Below are 20,147 nucleotides of genomic sequence, written 5' to 3' on the forward strand. Positions count from 1 at the left end.
TTTCCTGTTTCCTTCATCTTCCTTAGCTTCCTTCTTGCTATGCTTTTTTATTCTACCCTGAAGTGTCTGCTCAGTCTCTGCCTCCTCAGACCTTGGCTTAGCTTATGCCACCAGTGGCTGGTGATCTCTCCTTGTGGGTTCACACCTTCCTCTTCAGCTCCCACTTCTCATAGCTGCATTGGGAGCAGCAAGCTTTGGGAACAATGACGTTATTTTATTCACTTACATATTTATTATGATTATTTCTTTTTAAAAATTTTATTTATCTTTATTTTATGTGCATTGGTGTTTTGCCTGTGTGCCTTTGTGAGGGTGTCAGATCTTTGAGTTAGAGACAGTTGTGAGCTGCCACATGGGTGCTGGGATTTGAACCCGAGTCCTCTGGAAGAGCAGTCACTGCCCCTCAACTGCTGAGCCATCTCTCCAGCCCCATGATTAGTTCTTAACACCAGATTCCCTAGAGAGATACTCGAGTCAACTTATTTTTGCCTCCCAGAACACATTGTTGGTCACCGTCCAGCCCCAGCCTGGAACTTTCGTGATCACATGTCCCTTTCAAAGCACTTAGCACGGAGAGGGAAGTACCAAGACTCGCAGGAAGCCGACCCCTCACAAGTCACTGTCATCAGAGGCAGCCAGGCTTGCCTGGACTGCTAAGGTTGAACTGTAACCCAACAGGAAGATGTGATGTGATACCTCACCCCCACCCCAATCTCTCTCTCTCTCTCTCTCTCTCTCTCTCTCTCTCTCTCTCTCTCTCTCTCTCTCACACACACACACACACACACACACACACACACACACACACACACAGTTACTCTGGTTATCACAAGAGCTGACCAGAGAAGCCTCAGGTAGCACATGGCAGCTCCTTAGATATTTGTGGTCACCTCTAATGTCCTCTGTTCATTAAGCTAATGTCCATGGGACCTGCAGCAGTTGCTTGTCCAATTCCCTGTGTAGTCTATTACCAGCTTCCTTTGGGTGCAATTTGTCATGGGTTTGCTGAAGGGGTTGCAGTCTGGCTCCTCCTCCTCCTCCGGCTGTGAGGAGCCTGTGGTAGGTTATAGGCAGGACAGGCTTGCGGTCTAGGAGGCTGGGTGAGACGGAGAGGTGAGAACCAGAGAGAGGTAGCGTGGAGGCTCTCTTGGTACCCACAGTGAGAAGAGAGAAACAGACTGAGTGAGGATGCCGTATCATCACCAACTGGCTCTCCAATGGAAGGAGGCTCTTAGGGGCTGGAGAGATGGCTCAGCGGTCAAGAGCACTGGCTGCCCTTCCAGTGGGGGACCCAGGTTTAATTCTCAGCACCCACATGGCAGCTCACAACTGTCTCTAACTCTAGTTGATCCAGGTGATCTCAGACGTACACGCAAATATAGAAAAGGAAAAAGGAAGCTTTTAGGTGGCTTCATAGTGATTTGTCACATGGGGAACTAAAATGGGACAGAGGTGGCTCAGCATCGCCTCTCAGCTGCTGCCTGATGCCTCCAGAGCATGGCGGAGCTGCCTTCCCAGTGAGGTCCCTGCTTCCTTCCCGCTCTCTGCTCTCCCACCTCCCTCCCCTGCTCTCCTGGACCATCTCACACCTCCCCACGCCTCCAGCACCTCTTCCCTTCCCTTCCCTGTCTCCAGCTGAATGACTCTGCCCCCCACCCCCACGCTGTTCACACAGAAGCCACGGCGTTTTGCGCAGCCTCTCCAGGCCTGTCTGGGTAGACGGCGGCGCGGCTGACCTGACTCCTGGGTCCCAGTTCCTCCGGTATCGCAGGGGCTCCCCTCTCTAGGATGCCCCCACTGACCCCGTGGCGGCTTCTTAGTCTACAGTGGTTCGCCTAACGCTCCTTCCTGTTTGTGCCCACTCAGACCTGAAGGAAGACTATGACCAATGGGACAGCTTCGTCGAAGGCGTCGGCCCGAGGCTCATCCAAGGGAGCCCGCCACAGCTGTCCAGCCTCTAGGCGCAGCTGGCCGGTCATGGGCCGCCCGAGCTGAGTCTCCACTTAGGAGCTGCTCAAGGATGCTTGTAACCTGTGTTTTTCACACTGAGAAGATGTAATCAGACAGCTGATTGGATGACCGGGTACTTTGATCTTGGATTGTTGATCTTAAAGGCACCTCAGAGCAGCACAGGTGCTACTGGCCGATTGGGAAGCTGATTTTTTTTTTTTTAAACTTACTATGTAGTGAGAATGCCCCTCTTTCTGAATGACAGGCAGTGCCACTGTGCCCGGGCTTTTATTTTTATTTTATTTTATTTTTATTTTGGAGGGAGGGGGGCTCGGTTTCTATGCCTGGTTTTTATTCAGTTCTGGGGAACTGATGTCAAGCTGTGCCTGACTTACTGGCGTGCTGAGGACCCAGTGCCAATGACAGTGGTCCCCACCTCTGCCCCAGGACTTAATTATTTAAAAAAAAAAAAAAACAGAACAGTGTCCGCCTGCTCAGCTGAGCTCTCTCTGCGTGTTCTAACCATGCAGTTATCACAGGGATCCATAGCAACAGGTGCCATCACCGCTGTGCCACAACAGCCCCACACCCAGTCTTTTTGGTGTCCAAGTGCTCAACTCAAGAAAGACCCACTGGATCCGTGGTTGCTACCCTGGACTGACTTTACAGTGCTTTGCCTGTAAAGCTTAGAGAGACCAGTGTACCAACCAAGCCATATCCCTGGCTCTTGCCCAGCTACCTTTCTGATGCTGAGCCAAGAGAAGCCGTACGTAGGCTTGGGACTGGTGGAGCCCCATGGAGCCTGGATGTGAAGACCTGACTGGGCAAAGCCCACTCTCTCACCTTGGCCAATAGTTGTCTCATGAAGCCAAAGACCAGAGGGAAAGCTTAGGGCCTTCCAGCCCTGCCTGGTATTCTCCGCCTGCGTTCTCTCTCTCTCTCTCTCTCTCTCTCTCTCTCTCTCTCTCTCTCTCTCTCTCTCTCTCTCTCTCTCTCCCTCTCTCCAGGGCTGCCTGGTGAAGTACAAACCCTAGGTAACTCTCTGGTTTCCCACTTACTTTTCAGTCTTCCCACAGTATGAAAACAGTAGTGGGAGTGGGCGTGGTTGTGTACGCCTTTAATCCCAGCACTCTGGAGGCAGAGGCAGAAGGATCTCTGTGAGTTCGAGGCCAGCCTGGTCTACAAAGTCAGTCCAGGATAGCTAGGGCTACTCAGAGAAACCCTGTCTAAAAGAAAGAAAGAAAGAAAGAAAGAAAGAAAGAAAGAAAGAAAAGAGCCCTGGGCATCTCATACTGTTTTGCTTAGGAGCCCATGAGGGGCAAACAGTATTGTCCTCAGGAGTCCCTCAGAAACTCAGTGTCTTTGGGGTTTCACAGGTCTGTCTTGTCAGAAAACATCCTGAGTAGGCTGAGACGGGCTGTAGAATATTAATGCAGCCATTTGCACAGGCCACAGAGGGCGCACTGGGTTGGCCAACTCAACCCTGGGAATGTTCTGAGAGAGACTTGAGGTCAGCTTGGTCTTGCCTCTTACCTCTCGTGCAGTGAACCACTAACGCGCTCCACATCCGGGTGCTTTAATTGCCTGTTTTTGTTTGGTTGGGGCTCATCGTCCTCAATTTAAGTCAAGAAACAGAACCACTTTGCTTCGTCCTGTTTCATTGAATATTGGTGCTCGTGTTTGTCTAACGGCATGCCGTAACATCCAGTCTAGTCAGTCTGCATCAGAGCAAATTGGGGAGCCATCTGGAAGCGACTTTAATTTCTGTTTTCCTTTGTTCACTATTCAAGTGTGCCCATATGGAAAACCCTCGCAAAGAAAGGAAGTCTTCCCGGAGCTCCAAGCTCTGTGGGAAGGCTGGTCTAGGACTGTAGGTCTGCCATACAAGACATGTCACCCGGAGTCCAAGGAGGGAACTCTGGAGGGACAGATCCAGAACTGAACAACATCTCCTCACTGTAGTCCAAGGTCAGGGCTACCAAAGCAATCCAGAGAGATGTGCACACTCGAGGAGGCTCCTCAGAGCCGTGGTTCTGCGGCTGCACGGCTGACGTGCACACTTGAGGAGGCTCCTCAGAGCCGTGGTTCTGCGGCTGCACGGCTGACGTGCACACTCGAGGAGGCTCCTCAGAGCCGTGGTTCTGCGGCTGCACGGCTGACGTGCACACTCGAGGAGGCTCCTCAGAGCCGTGGTTCTGCGGCTGCACGGCTGACGTGCACACTCGAGGAGGCTCCTCAGAGCCGTGGTTCTGCGGCTGCACGGCTGACGTGCACACTCGAGGAGGCTCCTCAGAGCCGTGGTTCTGCGGCTGCACGGCTGACATGCACACTCGAGGAGGCTCCTCAGAGCCGTGGTTCTGCGGCTGCACGGCTGGGCTTTGAGTCCTGGCCCCACCACTATGTAAATCAGAGCACACTACAAATGACTGAGCAAGGGGATGTATAACCCATGGGTTATTAAATGGGCGTTTCCCACTGCCCACACATGTGCTTTCTAATTATTTGTGTATTAAATGTTTCATAATAAAAATAACCCATATGATTCTTATCCTTCAAGATCTGTTGAGATGTGATTGTGGGCCCGCTTGAAGTCAACCCTGTTACTGTTCACTGTATTATTAAAAAGCCTGTATATTGAAGCCGCTAGCTGGCTTTCTTCTTCCATAACCCATGGAATTTCTTTCCAAGAGAGCACATATTGGTCTAGAATAGGACCCGGTAGCCCCGAACATGAGGACCAGAGTCCCCCAGTACCCACAGGACCATCCCTAGGCCATCCTAAGAAGATGCCGTTTTGGGCTGGTCCTGGGAGCCGTAGCACCTGTGACCTCACCTTTACCTGAGACCCCAAAATAATACAGGTGCAAAGCTGTGAGGGAGACCTGGGACCTCCTGAGACACAGGACCGTTCTCCACTCAGCCCCTTCTGCTAATGGCCCACGTGTCCAGCAGCGTGTGAGGACCAGGGGAAGCTTCTGTATAACAGACTTATCTGATAAGTGGTTATCTGCATAAAACCCCACACACTGGGTAGGGTGGCATATACCTTTACTTCCAACACTCAAGAGGCAGACGCAGCCAGGTCTCTGTGAGTTCGAGACCAGCCTGGTCTATAACATGAGTCCAGGACAGCCAAGGCTACACAGAGCAACCCTGTCTTTTAAAAAAATTATCACTTTATGCTAATTTAGTGTATGACTTTTTAATTTTTCATTTATAAAACAATTCTAATATATATTTTTAAAAATATTTAATTTTTAATTTATGTGCATTGGTATGAGGGTGCCAGATCTTAGAGTTACAGACAGTTGTGAGCTGCCATGTAGGTACTGGGAATTGAACCTGGGTCCTTTGGAAGAGCAAGCAGTACTCTGAACCACTGAGCCATCTCTCCAGCCCCCTAATATATATATTTTTTAACCTCAGGGAGTTACTAAGATTGTTAAAGTTTCACACAGTCAGTATCTGGTGGCTACCGAGGACACAGAACGCACAAGCTATTACCCATTGCTCCGTTTGCCCTTGCACGCCTACTACGCTAGGTGTCACTTCTCTTTTTACTAAGTAGGTAGGGCAGTCTTGGCTTAAATTCTCACTCTGAGCTAGGCATAGTGGGGCACGCCTTTAATCCCAGCACTGGGGGGAGGCAGAACTCTGTGAGTTCGAGGCCAGCCTGGTCTACAAAGCAAGTCCAGGACAGCCAGGGTAACACAGAGAAACCCTGTCTCGAGAAAAATAAAATAATCTCATTCTGGTGGAGAGCCTGGCAGAGTGCATGTGGCCCTGGGTGCCATATGGCGCCTCCAAAAAGAAGCCAAAGGTCCCTTTTCATTGCAGTGCCTTCCCACACGAAGCGTTCTCTTCCCTCGGCCACTGTGTTTTCGGCCACCGTGAAGCTATGTGAAGAGGGACTCTCTCCCACTGCCATCGCTCTGATCTTCTTGCTTCCCCCACCAGAAATCAAAAGTCACGGCACGGTTGGAGCCCTGCAGGCCTCTCATCCAGCAGCCCGCAGCAATGGGCTGATTTGGGTTTTAATTGCACACCTCATCATCCAAACACAGGCCCAGGCTCTAAAACGTCACATGGTGGTTAGGAAAGGTGGATCTTGGTTAAGAGAACCTACTGCCCTTACAGAGGACCAGGGCTCAGTTCCCAGCATCCATAAGATAGCTCACAACGGCCTATAGCCCCAGTTCCAGCTAAATCTGAAACCCTGCTCTGACTTCTGCAGCTTCCTGCATGCACACACACGTGCAAAAAAACAAAAACAAACAAACAAACAAACAACCTCAGGCAAAATTACATATATTAGAATAAATAAGTAAATAAATCTGTAAAGCCGGGCATAGTGATGCACATGCCTTTAATTCCAGCCCTCAGGGCGGCAGAAGCAGGCAGATCACTGTGAGTTCGAGGCCAGCCTGACTTACAAAGCGAATCCAGGACAGCCAAGGCTATACACAGAGAAACCCTGTTTCCAAAAACCAGTCAATCAATGAACCAATCTTTAAGTGTCGAACTGAAGAACAGGGCTGCAGAGTCTGTAGACTTTGAGGCTGGGGTCGGTGTCGTTGGGAGAAAGGCCCCAGTTTGAGAGTCACTAATGAGTCACCTCTGCGTGCTCTGCGTCACTGCTATGCCATACTAACTACAGAGCCCCTTGTTTCTTGCTGTGGTGGAGTCCTCTCCATTTGGTTTGGCTCTGCTCACCAGCGGCTCACCCTGCACTCTTGCTTAGAGGACCCTGGACTAGTCCCTCAGGCCCCCTGAATTCTGTGGCCGGATCAGTCTGAAGCATGGTCCTCCTGTCAAAACCCCACCTTGACAAGGTGGCCTGTCTAGTGGAGAGAACAAACCAGTCTGTCGGAGCCCTGGGCTGTTGCTTAGTTTTTTTAAAAAAAAATTTAAGCATGTGTTAATTATTCATAGTGTAGGTTGCACTGTGATATTTTCTTTTGTTGTTATTTTTATTTATTTTTTTCTTTTGAAACAGGGTTTCTCAGTGCTGCTGCTGCTGGTGGTGTGGGCATGTGTGTTGCATGTTTGGAAGTCCCACATGCATGCAGGGTCCCAAATAGGCCAGGGAAGGCATCTGATCCTCTGGATCTAGAGTTTCTGATAGTCGCAAGCTACCACGTGGGTGCTGGGAACTGAACCTGGGTCCTCTGCAACAGCAGTCAATGCTCTTAATCTCTGAGCCATTGCCCCAGCTTCCTCATTATGACATTTTCATGCGTATATAAAATATATTTTTATCAGTCACCCCCACTACCCTCCCTTTGATCTGTGTTCCTCCCAATTAGTCCTCTTTCTGAACTGATGGTGCACATGTGTGTGTGTGCATGTGTGTGTGTGTGTGTGCATATGTGTGTGTAATGTTCATGCAGGCATGTCATGCATGTTTGCCTCGTCTCGGCGACTTTACCGAGGACCCCTTACAGAAGCTCGGGTAAGAATGAGTCATTTCCAAGAGCGTGGACAACCTTCCGGTGGCTACACCACTAAAGAAGACGCCTCTCCCTAGGTTTTGGTGGAGGCACGGGGTTTCCCAAGCCTCTCCTGAGATCCCTGGGTTCTTGTCCCGTTTCTGGTCACCATCTCTCACTGGGTGACCTCGGGTGGGTGGGTGCTTCTCTGTGCTTGCTGTGAACCAGGATAAAGGGCGGCCATCGTGGAGTTGACTGTGTCTGAGGCCCCTTCAGTTCTGCCTACCGCTGCTGACGGTTTCCGGGATGCCCCCTTCCTCAACAGAATCACATCTTATTTTCTCCCTGTCTGCTCCGCCCCAGCCCCTGTACACGCTTCCCACATCTTGCCATTCCCTAGCCCTCCCTCAGGGTGCTTTGCTGACTTGTACGACTTCCCAGCCCCCCTTCCTGTGCGTCTCGGTACCACAAAAGCTTCAGTCGGGTCTACCGCTTCCAGCCGGTCTACCTCCTCAAAGAAGGCTCTAGATCGCATTCAGTCAGTTAGCGTTTGATCTCTGGGCCTCCTGCTGCCCAGAGAGCTGCGGCGTGCGCCATATTGAATGCGATACATTATTCTATGACTCCAGGGCCCATCTGCTGGATGGGAAAAAGCACCCTCCTGTTAACTGACACGGGGAGCAGGGATCCTGCCCTCTGCCCCCCCCCATCCCCCCCACCCTCGTCAGCTTCTTGTTCCCTACCCAGGCTTGCGACCAGCTGGTGCTGGCCCAGCTCTCTGATGTCACCAGCAGCTGCCCTTCTCCCTTGTCTTTGGCGCTCCCCAGATCCCAGCTGCGGGGGGGGGGGGGGCAGGCGGGAAGGAAGGGGGGCCAGGGCCGAGCCAGCGGCCACCCAGCCAAGGGCAGGCAGCTTCAGAGAGAACTTCGGGAAGCCACAGGCAAGAAGCAGCATTTGGGAGTGAGACGGAGGGCAGAGCTGAGCGCCAATCACGCCAGTCTCGAAAACGAGCGAAAGCAGGTTGCCAGCTTCTCTTTCCCCATCTTGCTCTCGTCTAAAAAAAGCTGCCTCGAAACACGGCCCTCCTCGAGCTGCGAAGCCAGATGGCTCCGCGACGCTCCGCTTGCCCAGTGCGCATGTGTAATTTTTCATCTTCACAGAATCACGCCCGAGACTGGATTCAGACACAGACACTTCCTTTTGCTGTTTGATCTGGAGCCAATGGGCCCTCCTGAGCTTTTGTTTCTCTTTCAGTAAAGTGTGGGGTCGCTCATGCGGGTCTTGCCTACCTCAGGGTGATTTGTTTTGTTTTGTTTGCTGGGATTGGATAGCTAAAGTAAAATAGTATGGCTTTTGTTGTCTGCAAAGCCCTGGACAGGCAGACACATGTTGCTGTTAACAGTAAGATGTGCCGCATTTTGTGTTTGCTGGGTTGAGCTACTACTTAGTAGTAAGCACCTCACTTCTGTGCCAGGTACTGTGCTAAGTGGTTTCTGCACACTGCACCATTCAACACCTAACCTCATGCCCATAAGGCAGTGTATTTATTTCCATTGTTTGGACCAAGAAGGAGAAACTTTGAGATTTACTGGACCAGCCAAGACACCAGCACCAAGGTGCTGGGACCAGGATTTGAACCTAGAATGGGGGCTCCAAAGCCAGTGCTTTAGCTCTTAACCAAAGCCATTCCACAAAAAGAAAGAGGTTCCCAGGCCGGCTCAGGGAAGTACTTACTGTGCAAACCTGAGGACCTGAGTTTGAGTCCTCAGCAGCACACACACACACAAAAAAAAAATACCAAACAAGTACAGGGGTACATGCCTGCAACCCCAGTGCTGAGGCAGAGCAGGCAGATCCCAGGCGTACTAGCCAGCCGGGCTGGCCAGTGTGTGAGCTTATGGGTCCAAAGAGAGATACTGGCTCAAAAAATAAGGTGGAGATCAGTAGAGGAAAAGACACTGCGTCGACCTCTGGCTTACTTCTACATACATGCATATACACATACACACGCAAACACACATGCCACACACATAATTAGATGATAAAGAAAAAGTGTTCTTGTATCAGCGCCTGCATCGGCTGATATAACCCAAGCTCTCTTCTCCAGCAAAATGCATTACCTAGTCTGTTCACGCAAAGAGCTATTTCTGAAGCAGGAAAAGGTAGGCTTCATCCATCCATCTGTCACCCATCCATCCATCCATCCATCCATCTACCTGATATAAAAGCAGGAGTGTCCCCATAGTCTACGGAGCCATTAGCTGAGAGAAACACAACTTAGACCCTCTTGGAAATTAGTTACCCCACAATTCCAATTAGTGTGTCCTGGATGTACATCAGACTCCCTCGGGGACTGTGTACAGAAATACCTACGATCCATTCAGAGTCCCAGAGGACCTAAGGTGGGGTCCAGACGGACGGCATGTGTTCTCTTCAGAAGTCAGGCAGACACTGAGCTGAGGTCAAGACCCCTGCAGTGACTTAGGCAGCCTGGCCTTACTTTAGGGAATAAAAGTAAAGTCCTAGAACTCAGAAGCATCACATTTCAGAATCAGGAGGAAAACTGGCTGATTTAGTCCACAGAGAAACCAGCGTTCATAGATACTCGGCAGACTTGGGTTAAATTCTCGAGCTGAATATGCATGCTGAGGGGCAGGGGGGGGAGGGGGGGTTTGGTAGAGTGCTTGCTCGACTAGCATCCACAAGCCCTCAGGGTCTGTGAAAACAAACAGCCCGAGATCGTCCTGCGACACACATGCTTTAGAGACAGACACTCATCACTGCTCAGGTTTTGTTCTTAGACACCCCACCTCCCCCATTCACTGTGACACCCATAATTTCCAGCAATTATACTTTGCAGCCTTTGGGTAAGGAAGAACCCTAACCTAGAAGATCTGTGAGAGTTGACATTGATGCCTGCACTGTGGCTGGCCCGGTGCTCATGGAACTGAATCTAAAGGCCAAGGAGAAACTAGGTAAGAGGTAGATCTGGGGTGCTGATCCTGTCATAGGCGACCTACACTGTTCAGAAGTGGCACAGGTGACCAGTTTCAGCTTAGCAGAGGAGAGTGAGAGGCTTAAAGAGCACCAGGCACCTGAGCTTAAGAGCCAAGCCTGGGCGTGTGCACCTGTGATCCCAGCACACAGGAAGGGGGGGGGGGGGGCAACAGGATCGGTTCAAGGTACTTCTTGGCTAGTGAATGCCATGTGTGTGCACGCGCCCACAGAGGCCAGAAACAGGCACTGGGCTTCCTGGAGCTGGAAGTACAAGTGGTAATGAGTCACCCAACATGGGTGTTCAGAATGACAGTAGTCCTCCCGAATAGCAGCGAGTGCTCACACAGTATTGTTTGGACGATAAGGTGCACCTGACCATAAGACGCACCCAGGCTTTTTTTTTTCTTTTTTCTTTTTTCTTTTTGTTTTTTTTCTGAGACAGGGTTTCTCTGCATAGCCTTGGCTGGCCTGGACTCGCTTTGTAGACCAGGCTGGCCTCAAACTCACAGCGATCCGCCTGCCTCTGCCTCTCAAATGCTGGGATTAAAGGCATGCACCACCACTGACCAGCTAAGAGTATACTTTTTCCTCTCTCTCGCTTCTCTCTCTCTCTCTCTCTCTCTCTTATTGTTGTTGTTGTTGTTATTATTGTTATTATTATTATTATTATTATTATTATTATTATTATTATTATTTTGGTTTTTCCAGAAAGGGTTTCTCTGTGTAGCCTTGGCTGTCCTGGACTCGCTTTGTAGACCAGGCTGGCCTCGAACTTACATTGATCCACCAGCCTCTGCCTCCTTGAGTGCTGGGATTAAAGACTTGTGCCACCACGCCCGTCGAGCATACTTTTTCTTAACTTCAAATTGTTTTCTAATATTTTCTGCATCAGGGCCAATAGCAAAAACATGTTTACCTAACTTTGCTAAACAATCTGTTTTTCCCTAAAATTTTCTATGTCAGAGCCACTAACAAAAACATCTTTACCTAACCTTGTTAAACAAATCTATTTTTCCAAATTCTTTTTAAGGGTAGAGTCACGGCTAGCAATCTACATCTGCACATTACCCACAATTCCCTTTTCTTTCTCTCTCCTCCAGCCCAGCAAGAAAGAAAGCCAACGGGAAGAAGATGGTCCTGGATCCGGCAGGACATCCAGCCCAAAAGAGATCTCTCTTCGTAAATGGCCCCACTACATCAGACTGCAGCAGCAGAGGGTCATCCTCTACAAGCCGCTCAAGATACCTCCCACCATTAACCAGCTCACCCAGGCCTTGGACCAGCAAACAGCTACCCAGTGGCCTAAGCTTGCCCACAGGTACAGGCTAGAGACAAAGCCAGAGAAGAAGCAAAGGCTGCTGGCCCGTGCTGAGAAGAAAGCTGTCCTTTGAGCAGGTGTCAATACAGTCGCCACCTTGGTGGAGAACAAGAAGGCCCAGCTGGTGATTGCCCATGATGTAGACCCCATTGAGCTGGTGGTCTTCCTCCCTGCCCTGTGTGGAAAGATGGGGGTCCCCTACTGCATCATCAAGGGAAAGGCCAGGCTGGGGCGGCTGGTTCACAGGAAGACTTACACCACTGTTGCCTTCACATGGATTAAGTTGGGAGACAGGGGTGCTCTGGCTAAGCTAGTGGAAGCTATCAGGATCAATTACAACAACAGATGCGATGGGATCCGTCACCACTGGGGAGGCAATGTCCTGGGGTCCTAAATCTGTGGCTCGCATTGCCAAGCTGGAAAAGGCAAGGGCTAAAAAACTGGCCACTAAACGGGATTAAATGTACACTGCTAAGTTTTCTGTGCATAAATATAATTACAAAAAAAAAAAAAACTACATCTGCGGGCTCTTCTCTAGGGTGGTGATTGAATCATTAATCTGCTCCAGCAGCAAATGCCTGAAAGAGATCAAGCATTGTTCTTACGTCTGCTAATATTGATATTGCCTAGTGAGGGGCTGGGAGCACCCCTAATAGTACTCACACAATTCATATATTAGGCCGATTATGAGGACCGCAAAGGTAACAAGCAGAGCTATGCTCCATTAACAGCACGAAGCCCTCAGGACACGTGGTTCTCTGGGTTCTGCCTCGCCGAGACACGCCCGTCATGGGTGTGCTAACCGGTGGGCCGCAGTCCATGAGTTTTAGAGCTGTTTGCTCTTCCTCCTGCACAGGGGGGGGGAGCCCCAACAAGAAATAACATGTAAAGGCACAAGAATGTCCCCAGAAAGGTGTGACCTATTCAGGACCTTGTAGCCGATGTGCAGAAAACAGATAAAAGGGGCACAGGAGGTTTCTTAAGGGGCTAGAGAGGGTTGGCTGCACTGTAGCCAGGGCATCTGGATCTTCACACCAGGAAGTGGGGGGTCGGGAAGGGGACAGGAAGGGTGCCTTTGGAAAGATACAGGATTCTGCCCCATCTCCCCCATCTCTTTCTTTCTCTTTGAGACGGGGTTCCTCACCAGCCTGAGACTTGATAAGTAGGCTAGTCTGACTGGCCAATGAGCTCAGGAGTCTGCTGTCTCTACCTCCCCAGAGCCAGGATTAGAAGATGTGGCCTCTCAGCCTCTTGCTCCTGCTGTCGTGCCTGCTGCTTGCTGCCGTGCCTCGATAGACTCTTAGTCCCCTGGACCCTAAACGGAAACAAACTCCCTTTTCTTTAAGTGTTTATGGCAGGAACAAAAAAGTAGCTTACAGGCGTGGCATTACTATGTGGCCCTGGCTGCTCCTGGACTCACGCACTCAGAGTGCCTATAACATCGGAGCCGAGTGGCAGGGCTAAGGAGGACACTGCTGCCTGGTTATTTATTTCATTTTATTTAGGAATGTGTGTGTGTGTGTGTGTGTGTGTGTGTGTGTGTGTGTGTGTGTGTGTTTTCGCTGGGGTCTTTCACTGGCCTAGAACTGACCAAGTAGGCTAGGCTGGGATCAATTGTCTGCCACCACACCCAGCCTTACTTACTTATAACATGGTTTCTGGGGATGAAACTCAGGCCCCTATACTTGAAAAGCAAGCTATCTCACTAGCCCAGGCTGTCCTTCCAAATTTTAATTTTTGTTTTTTGTTTTGTTTTGTTTTTTTTTTTTGTCTTTGGAGGCAGGGTCAGTCTCTCATAGCCTAGGCTACCCTCAGACTTACTATGTCACCATAGCTGGCCACTCCTGATCCTCTTGCTTTCACCTCCCACGTGCTGTGATTACAAATGTCTGCTACCAACACGTGATATACATTTCTTTGTACACACTGGTTGGGTTCCCCCCACCCCCTCTCAACTTTCTGGATGTGGAAATTGGAGATGGAGAGCATGGGGATAAGTTGTCAGAGGCCACGCTGCTTTTCCATCGCTTTCTTTGACAGCCGAGACTAGAGCCAGGTCGCTGACACCCTGAGCCTCGGACACAAGTTCTCAACCCGCCACGCGGCCCCCTACTCACTGGAGACCGGGCCCTTCCTGTCCTTCCTCTGGGCTCAGTGGTTCCAACCTCCCACTTGATCCTCTGACATCGCCTCCCTCACCCTTTCATCATCCCAAGGTCCCTCATCAATTCAGTATAATTGGTGCGCCTCATCCCTCGGCTCTCCTGGGATGGGGAAGCAGACAGTGACTAATGCGGTGGAGACCCGGCCTCACCTCCCAGCGGTGGCGGCGCCTCTGGCTCTCTGTGAGCTGACTGCTGTGTGCTGTCACCTGGGGACCTGCTGCGTCCTCTCTCCTACCTGGAATGCTGTCTGATTTCACTGAATCAGTATGGTATTCACTCTCGAATCCTGACCCTGTACTTAAAAAAATAAAATTAATAAAAGTTAATTAATAATAACAATAACAATAACAATACTACTACTAATAATAACAATGAGGAATCCAGGCTGGGGAGGTGCCTCACAGGTGAAGGCACTTGCTGAAGAAGCATGAGAAGTGAAGGTCAGAGCCTCAGAAGCCCGTGTAAACGCTGGGTGGGTGTGGTAGCTGCCTGCATGTTCCAGCCTTGGAAGGCAAAGATGTGGGAATCCCTTGATCAGTGAGCTCTGGGTTTGATTGAGAGATCCTGGCTCGACAAAGCACTATGAAAGGAGAAAAGCCCTAGCATCCGTTTCCAGCCTCCATTTGTGTTTGCACATATGTGCACCCACACACGTGCAAAAATATGCGTATGTGCACATGTACACCACCCATGTATACATGAAAAAAACGACAAGGGAGGAAATAAGAGGAAGAAAAAGAATTAGAGGCGTCGCTGTGAAGGCTGTCAGCACAGGTGTGGACTAGACCCTAGATGCCCTGCCTGTACCTGGGCTGTGCTAAGCAGCGGGCCACAGGGACAAGCCAGTTACGTCACACCCAGCACAGACAGCTGATAGAAAACAGGGCACACGGTGCCCAGCAAACAGGGACTGTGTCCTCGAGCTGTGGGGTGAGAGGGTTGATCAGCCCTCAATCCCCACTTAGGGGTGGGTAGGTGGGGCTTTTCAGCATGGCTCCTTCACCTCTGGAAGCCGAGAGAGCTTGGGCTTGAACTGGTAGCAGGTGCCACCTGCAAAGGCCCGCCTGCCCCCAGGGATTCACTTCTGCCAACCAGGCCCTATGTCCGGAAGAAGTTGCCACAATTCCTCCAAACGCTGAAGGCAAGCACCAAGCGCTCAAACACATGAGACATCTTACATTCAAAACGTAACGGCAAATACGTGTGTCTGTCTGGTCAGTATGGAGGGGCGACTGTGCAGGTTTTCTCTTAGAGCTCAGCGGTTCCCTTCCATGGTGGAAGATGTGACTGCCAACTGTGGACAGACAGATGGCCGTGGACTGCGGGTAAGCCGTGGGGTTCCCTTTGGGACGCCCCCGTCTGCACAAAAGTCAAGGAATAGAACAGCGAACTGGGAGTCCGCAGTACAGACTTGTTCTAATGTAAGTAACGAGGGGATTTATTGGTGTGGGAAGTCTGAAGGAGGGCTGTTGACTCTCCATGTGGAGGCAAGATGGTAGCCAGCAGCTCCAAGCTCCCAGCATCCTTCTAGACCACAATTTAAGAGGAGGACCTTGGTGATGCTCTCTGCCAGGGACCAGGTTATTGGACCTCTTCAGAGATTTTGTTTGTTTATTTGGTTGGTTGGTTGGTTGGTTGGTTTTCTCAAGACAGGGTTTCTCTGTGTAGCCTTGGCTGTCCTGGACTCACTTTGTAAACCAGGCCGACCTCGAACTCACAGCGATCCGCCTGCCTCTGCCTCCCGAGTGCTGGGATTAAAAGCGTGGGCCACCATGCCTGGCTCTCCTCAGAGATGTAAACTGAAGCCTCTTGGGCCTTGTGTCTCCCTCTTAGACTTGTCCCTGGGAACAGGAGATGAGTCCTGAGACTGGCCAAGCCTGTGCCATCACCTGTGTCTTACACCTGAGTGTCCCCACTGTGCTGTATTTGTATGCCATGCCACAAAGGAAGGCAGAAAGACAGGGTGCATGCCAAAGGGAAGGATTCCAGACTGACCACCTGCAGCCTCCCAAGGACTGTCAGGGCCTGCATTCCTAGGGTTTCCCTTCTGAGACCTGGCCTCTTCACCTGGGAGCGTTCCTAAACCTCTCACTTCGTGTAGAAAAGCTTCCCAGTGCCGTCAACACCTTCTACGCCCTTCCGCACTTTACAGCAGCCATTGGGCACGCTGGCATGCCTTTGAGTCGCATGAGGACATTCATTCCTTGTTTTGTTTTCAAGACAGGGTTTTTCTGTGTAGCCTTGGCTATCCTGGAACTAGCTCTGTGGACCAAGCTGGCTTTGAGCCAGAGATCCACCTACCTCTGCCTCCCGAGTGCTGGCATTAAAGGCATGTGACACCGTGCCCGGCTTGGTTTTTTTTTTTAACTTTTTTTTTTTTTGATGGGGGTGGGTTTCGAGACAGGGTTTCTCTGTGTAGCCTTGGTTGTCCTGGACTTGCTTTGTAGACTAGGCTGGCCTTGAACTCACATCGATCCGCCTGCCTCTGCCTCCCGAGTGCTGGGATTAAAGGTGTGCGCCACCACCACCTGCCTGTTTTCTAACTTTTATCATGAAGTGATGCCTACCTCTCCAAACCTCAGCCTACACCAGCTCTCAGCACTGGACATCTGGAATGATCTACAGTGGGAAGGGGATTAGCGGTCTGGTGACTGTCGGTCAGCGGCAGCACAATGACAGGCTGGGGAAGCATTAGAAAGCAAGCAAGGCCTGGGTAGATCTTGCAGAAACAACCTGATTTTCTATTCTATTCAGTGCTTTGATAGCAAAATGTCTCCGGTATCAAAATGCCCCCTGCGTCCTTGGCTTTCCCAAGATGTCCTTCTGTGATGCACAGTTCAACTGAGACCCATGTAACTGCCAGGCCATGGCTCTTACCTGTTAAGACACAGTCCCCTAGCAACGGAGATTCCAGACTGACTCTACCCTCATCTGTTGCCTGAGCAAATGCTCCGCCCATCTCTTGTCTCCCAAACACCACATTCCTTTCCTCCCTGGGTTGCAGATCTGAAGGATGGCAGGCAGAGCTGGGCAGCCTCCAACCCTCCGTGGTGCTCCGGACGCCACGCTTGAAAAACAGCTGAGGCCGGGGAACTGTTTCACCTTCCTGCTCTACCCAGGACACAGCCTGGAACTGCAGAGCTTGCAAGACCCCCTGTCTAGGCCAGAGCCCCCCAGGTCCCTGTAGAAAAAGCCTCCAGGGAGCCACGTCTTCTCCATTTTGAGTCTCTGCCTGAAGTTCCTATTTTTACTTGTTTTGGGTTTTAATTTATCTCGGCCCCGTTTTCTCCCCTCTTGTGTTTTACACCCCCCACCCCCCACCCCCCACCTCCCACCCCCCACCCCCCACCTCCCACCCCCCACCTCCCACCCCCCACCTCCCACCCCCCACCCCCCACCCCCCACCTCCCACCCCCCACCCTCCACCCTCCCCACCTCTTCATTTGTGAGAAGCAGATGCCATCTCTTCAGTAACATCAAAACACAGGCTAGAAGGCAGAAACAGCCACCAAAGCCCACTGCTGGCAAGGCTGGGGAGGCCCAGCTCAAGGCTAGTTGAAGCACAGCGTGGTGGCGCACACCTCCGATCCCAGCACTGGGAGGCAGAGGCAGGTCATCTCTGTGAGTTCAAGGCCAGTCCGGTCTACAGATCGAGTTCCAGTATAGCTGGGGCTACATAGAGAAACCATGTCTTGAAAACCCACCCACCCCCCACACCGCAAAAACAAAAAACAAAAAACAAAACAAACAATACTCGTTGAGTTGGCTGCTAGTGGTTTACCCACTTTGGACGGCCACCATCTTGCTCCTGTTTGCTGTCTCTCACATGCTTGGAAGGACAGATCAGCTTTTCTTCCTTCCCTTCTAGTGGTCTTCCGATGAGCTACACCTCCTGTTGATTTCTCTTCCTATAAGGACACTAACCAATCATGGGGTCTGTCCCCTTGATCTTTTCTTTCAACAAATTGCTTCTCAAAGGCCCAACCCTCCGTGCCATCATATCCCAGGATATAGTTTCAACATCTTTCTTCTTCTTCTTCTTCTTCTTCTTCTTCTTCTTCTCCTCCTCCTCCTCCTCCTCCTCCTCCTCCTCCTTCCTCTCTTTCTCCTTCTCCTTCTCCTTCTCCTTCTCCTTCTCCTTCTCCTTCTCCTTCTCCTTCTCCTTCTCCTTCTCCTTCTCCTTCTTCTTCTTCTTCTTCTTCTTCTTCTTCTTCTTCTTCTTGGTCTCATCTAGCCCAGGCTGGCCTTGACCTTGATATACAGCCAGGAGCGACTTTGAACTTCTGCTAGGCCCTGGGGTCCCACTTCCATGCCCAGTTTACACAGTTCTGGGGATGAAACACAGAGGCCCAAGTATGCTGGCCAAGCACTCTCACAGCCAAGCTACGCCTCTGGCCTCATGCGTGCCTCTTAGGGGAGGACATCGCACCATGACAGAGGCTTAGGCATAGCAGCTCACACACACAATCCTAGCACTTGAGATGCGAAGGTGGGAGGACTCTCGAAAGTTGGTGGCCAGCCTGGGGTACATGGTGAATTCCTGGCAAGCCTGGCATACTGAAGGAAAAAAAAAGAGTTGGGTTTGCACTTGCAGGTGATGTGGGTTTGGTTCCCAGCACCAACAATGGGGAACTCCAGCCCCAGGAATTCTGACTCCCTCTTCTGGAGTCAGCCTGTTCATGCACATATGGACAAGTAGGCACACACATGTGCGCATAAATAAAAAGTATATTATATTAAAATAAAATACTGCAGCTGGGCGTGGTGGCCCATGCCTTTAATCCCAACACTCAGGAGGCAGAGGCAGGCAGATCACTGTGAGTTCAAGGACAGCCTGGTCTGCAAAGAGAGTTCCAGGACAGCCAAGGTTACACAGAGAAACCCTGTCTTGAAAAACCAAAAAAATAAAAAAATAAAATAAAATAAAATACTGCAGTGAAGCTGGGCTTAGTGGCACAGGCCTGTAGCATCTTAGCTACTTGGGAGCCTGAGGCAGAAAAATTCCAAGGTTAAGCCCCAGCCTGGGCCACTTAGCAAAATGGCTGGGAATATATTCAGAGATTAAGGGTCCCGCCTGGTATGTGCAAGACCTTTATGTTAAGTCTCCAGGACTGTACCCCATCCCCCAAAATACCGTGTGTGTGTGTGTGTGTGTGTGTGTGTGTGTGTGTGTGTGTGTGTGTGTGTACACGCATGTGCACCCATGTGTGTACATACACACATATATGGTATCTTTCATACGTACACATGGATACTGCCACGTCTAATTATTTCTTTCCAGAAGACCCCCGGGAGAGAGACTGCAAAGGCATTCAATAAGAGATCCCAATCTCAGCATATTGGAATTCCCTGGCTACCTCCCAAGAAGGCTTGGAGGCATAAACAAATTGATCCATGTACCTGAGAAGAAGAGGAGTGAGCCACACCCCTAGATGGTCCTACAAAGCCAGAATGCTGGTTTACTAATTTTTCAATGGATAATATAAGTGGGGAGACCAGAAGGAACTCCTGCACCCAGCCAGAGCACCCCCTCCCTGTGTGCGCATCGCTGGTGGAGTGGGGTGGGGGAGGGGCGGGGGGAGACTGACTGGTGAAAGGGAGCAAGGTGGTTTATGTAGCATTCACATTAGGTTAAAGCTGTCGGGCCACTGGGACCAGGGATGTAGTTCAAGACAGAGCACTTGCCTAGATGGGCGACAACGGCTATGGGTCTGATACTGAGTGCAGCAAAGAGAGAAAAAGACATCAGGGGACTTGGAGATAGCTCACTCAGAAAAGTGCTGGCTGTGCAAGCTTAGGGATCTGAGTTTCACCCCCATCCATACCCCACACCCCACCTCCCACCTCCCCTATTAAGAAAGAAAATCTGGTTGTGGTGGCAGATGCTTGCTTGTAATCTTAGCCTGGAAATGGAGACAGGATCTCTGGCCAGCTAGCCTAGCCTGCCTGGCAAGCTCCAGGCTAGGGCAAAGGCCCCCATCTCAAAAGACAGGGTGGATTGCATCAGAGGAGTGCTGGATGTTGACCTCTGACCTCCACAAACACATGCACATATGCGCACATGCATCAGCACACAGAGAGAGAGAAAAGGGAAAGACAGCGTCTGGCAAAGACTGTAACTAAGTATGTCCATGGTAGTTCCAAACCGTCACCTCCAGGGCCTTAGGGGTCAGGGTCCCTCTGCCGTGCTTGAATGGATGGGACAGCCTATAACGGCCTGTTACTGTTTCTGCGCTTCCGTGGGTTTCTGACTCCAGTCCTATAAACACATTGTTCCTTCAGGCATGT

At 50.8% G+C, this 20,147-nt stretch overlaps 1 protein-coding gene across 3 annotated transcripts in view; it reads left to right on the top strand.

Annotated features, from left to right (window-relative positions):
* Positions 1 to 20,147, top strand: part of PAFAH2 (platelet activating factor acetylhydrolase 2) — a 321,900-nt gene that overhangs the window by 31,796 nt on the left and 269,957 nt on the right. For 2 of the 3 annotated variants that reach the window (XM_084788335.1, XM_084788334.1), the window contains exon 11: positions 1,867 to 4,506. In XM_084788335.1, coding sequence (XP_084644461.1) covers positions 1,867 to 1,961 — 95 coding nt within the window. In that variant the 3' untranslated portion in view covers positions 1,962 to 4,506. Of the gene's footprint in view, positions 1 to 1,866; positions 4,507 to 20,147 lie in introns of those variants that run through there. The other variant, XR_014780427.1, reaches the window with a different exon arrangement.

Source organism: Acomys minous (genome assembly GCF_964271855.1).
Source record: "Acomys minous genome assembly, chromosome: 6".
Classification (NCBI taxonomy): domain Eukaryota; kingdom Metazoa; phylum Chordata; class Mammalia; order Rodentia; family Muridae; genus Acomys; species Acomys minous.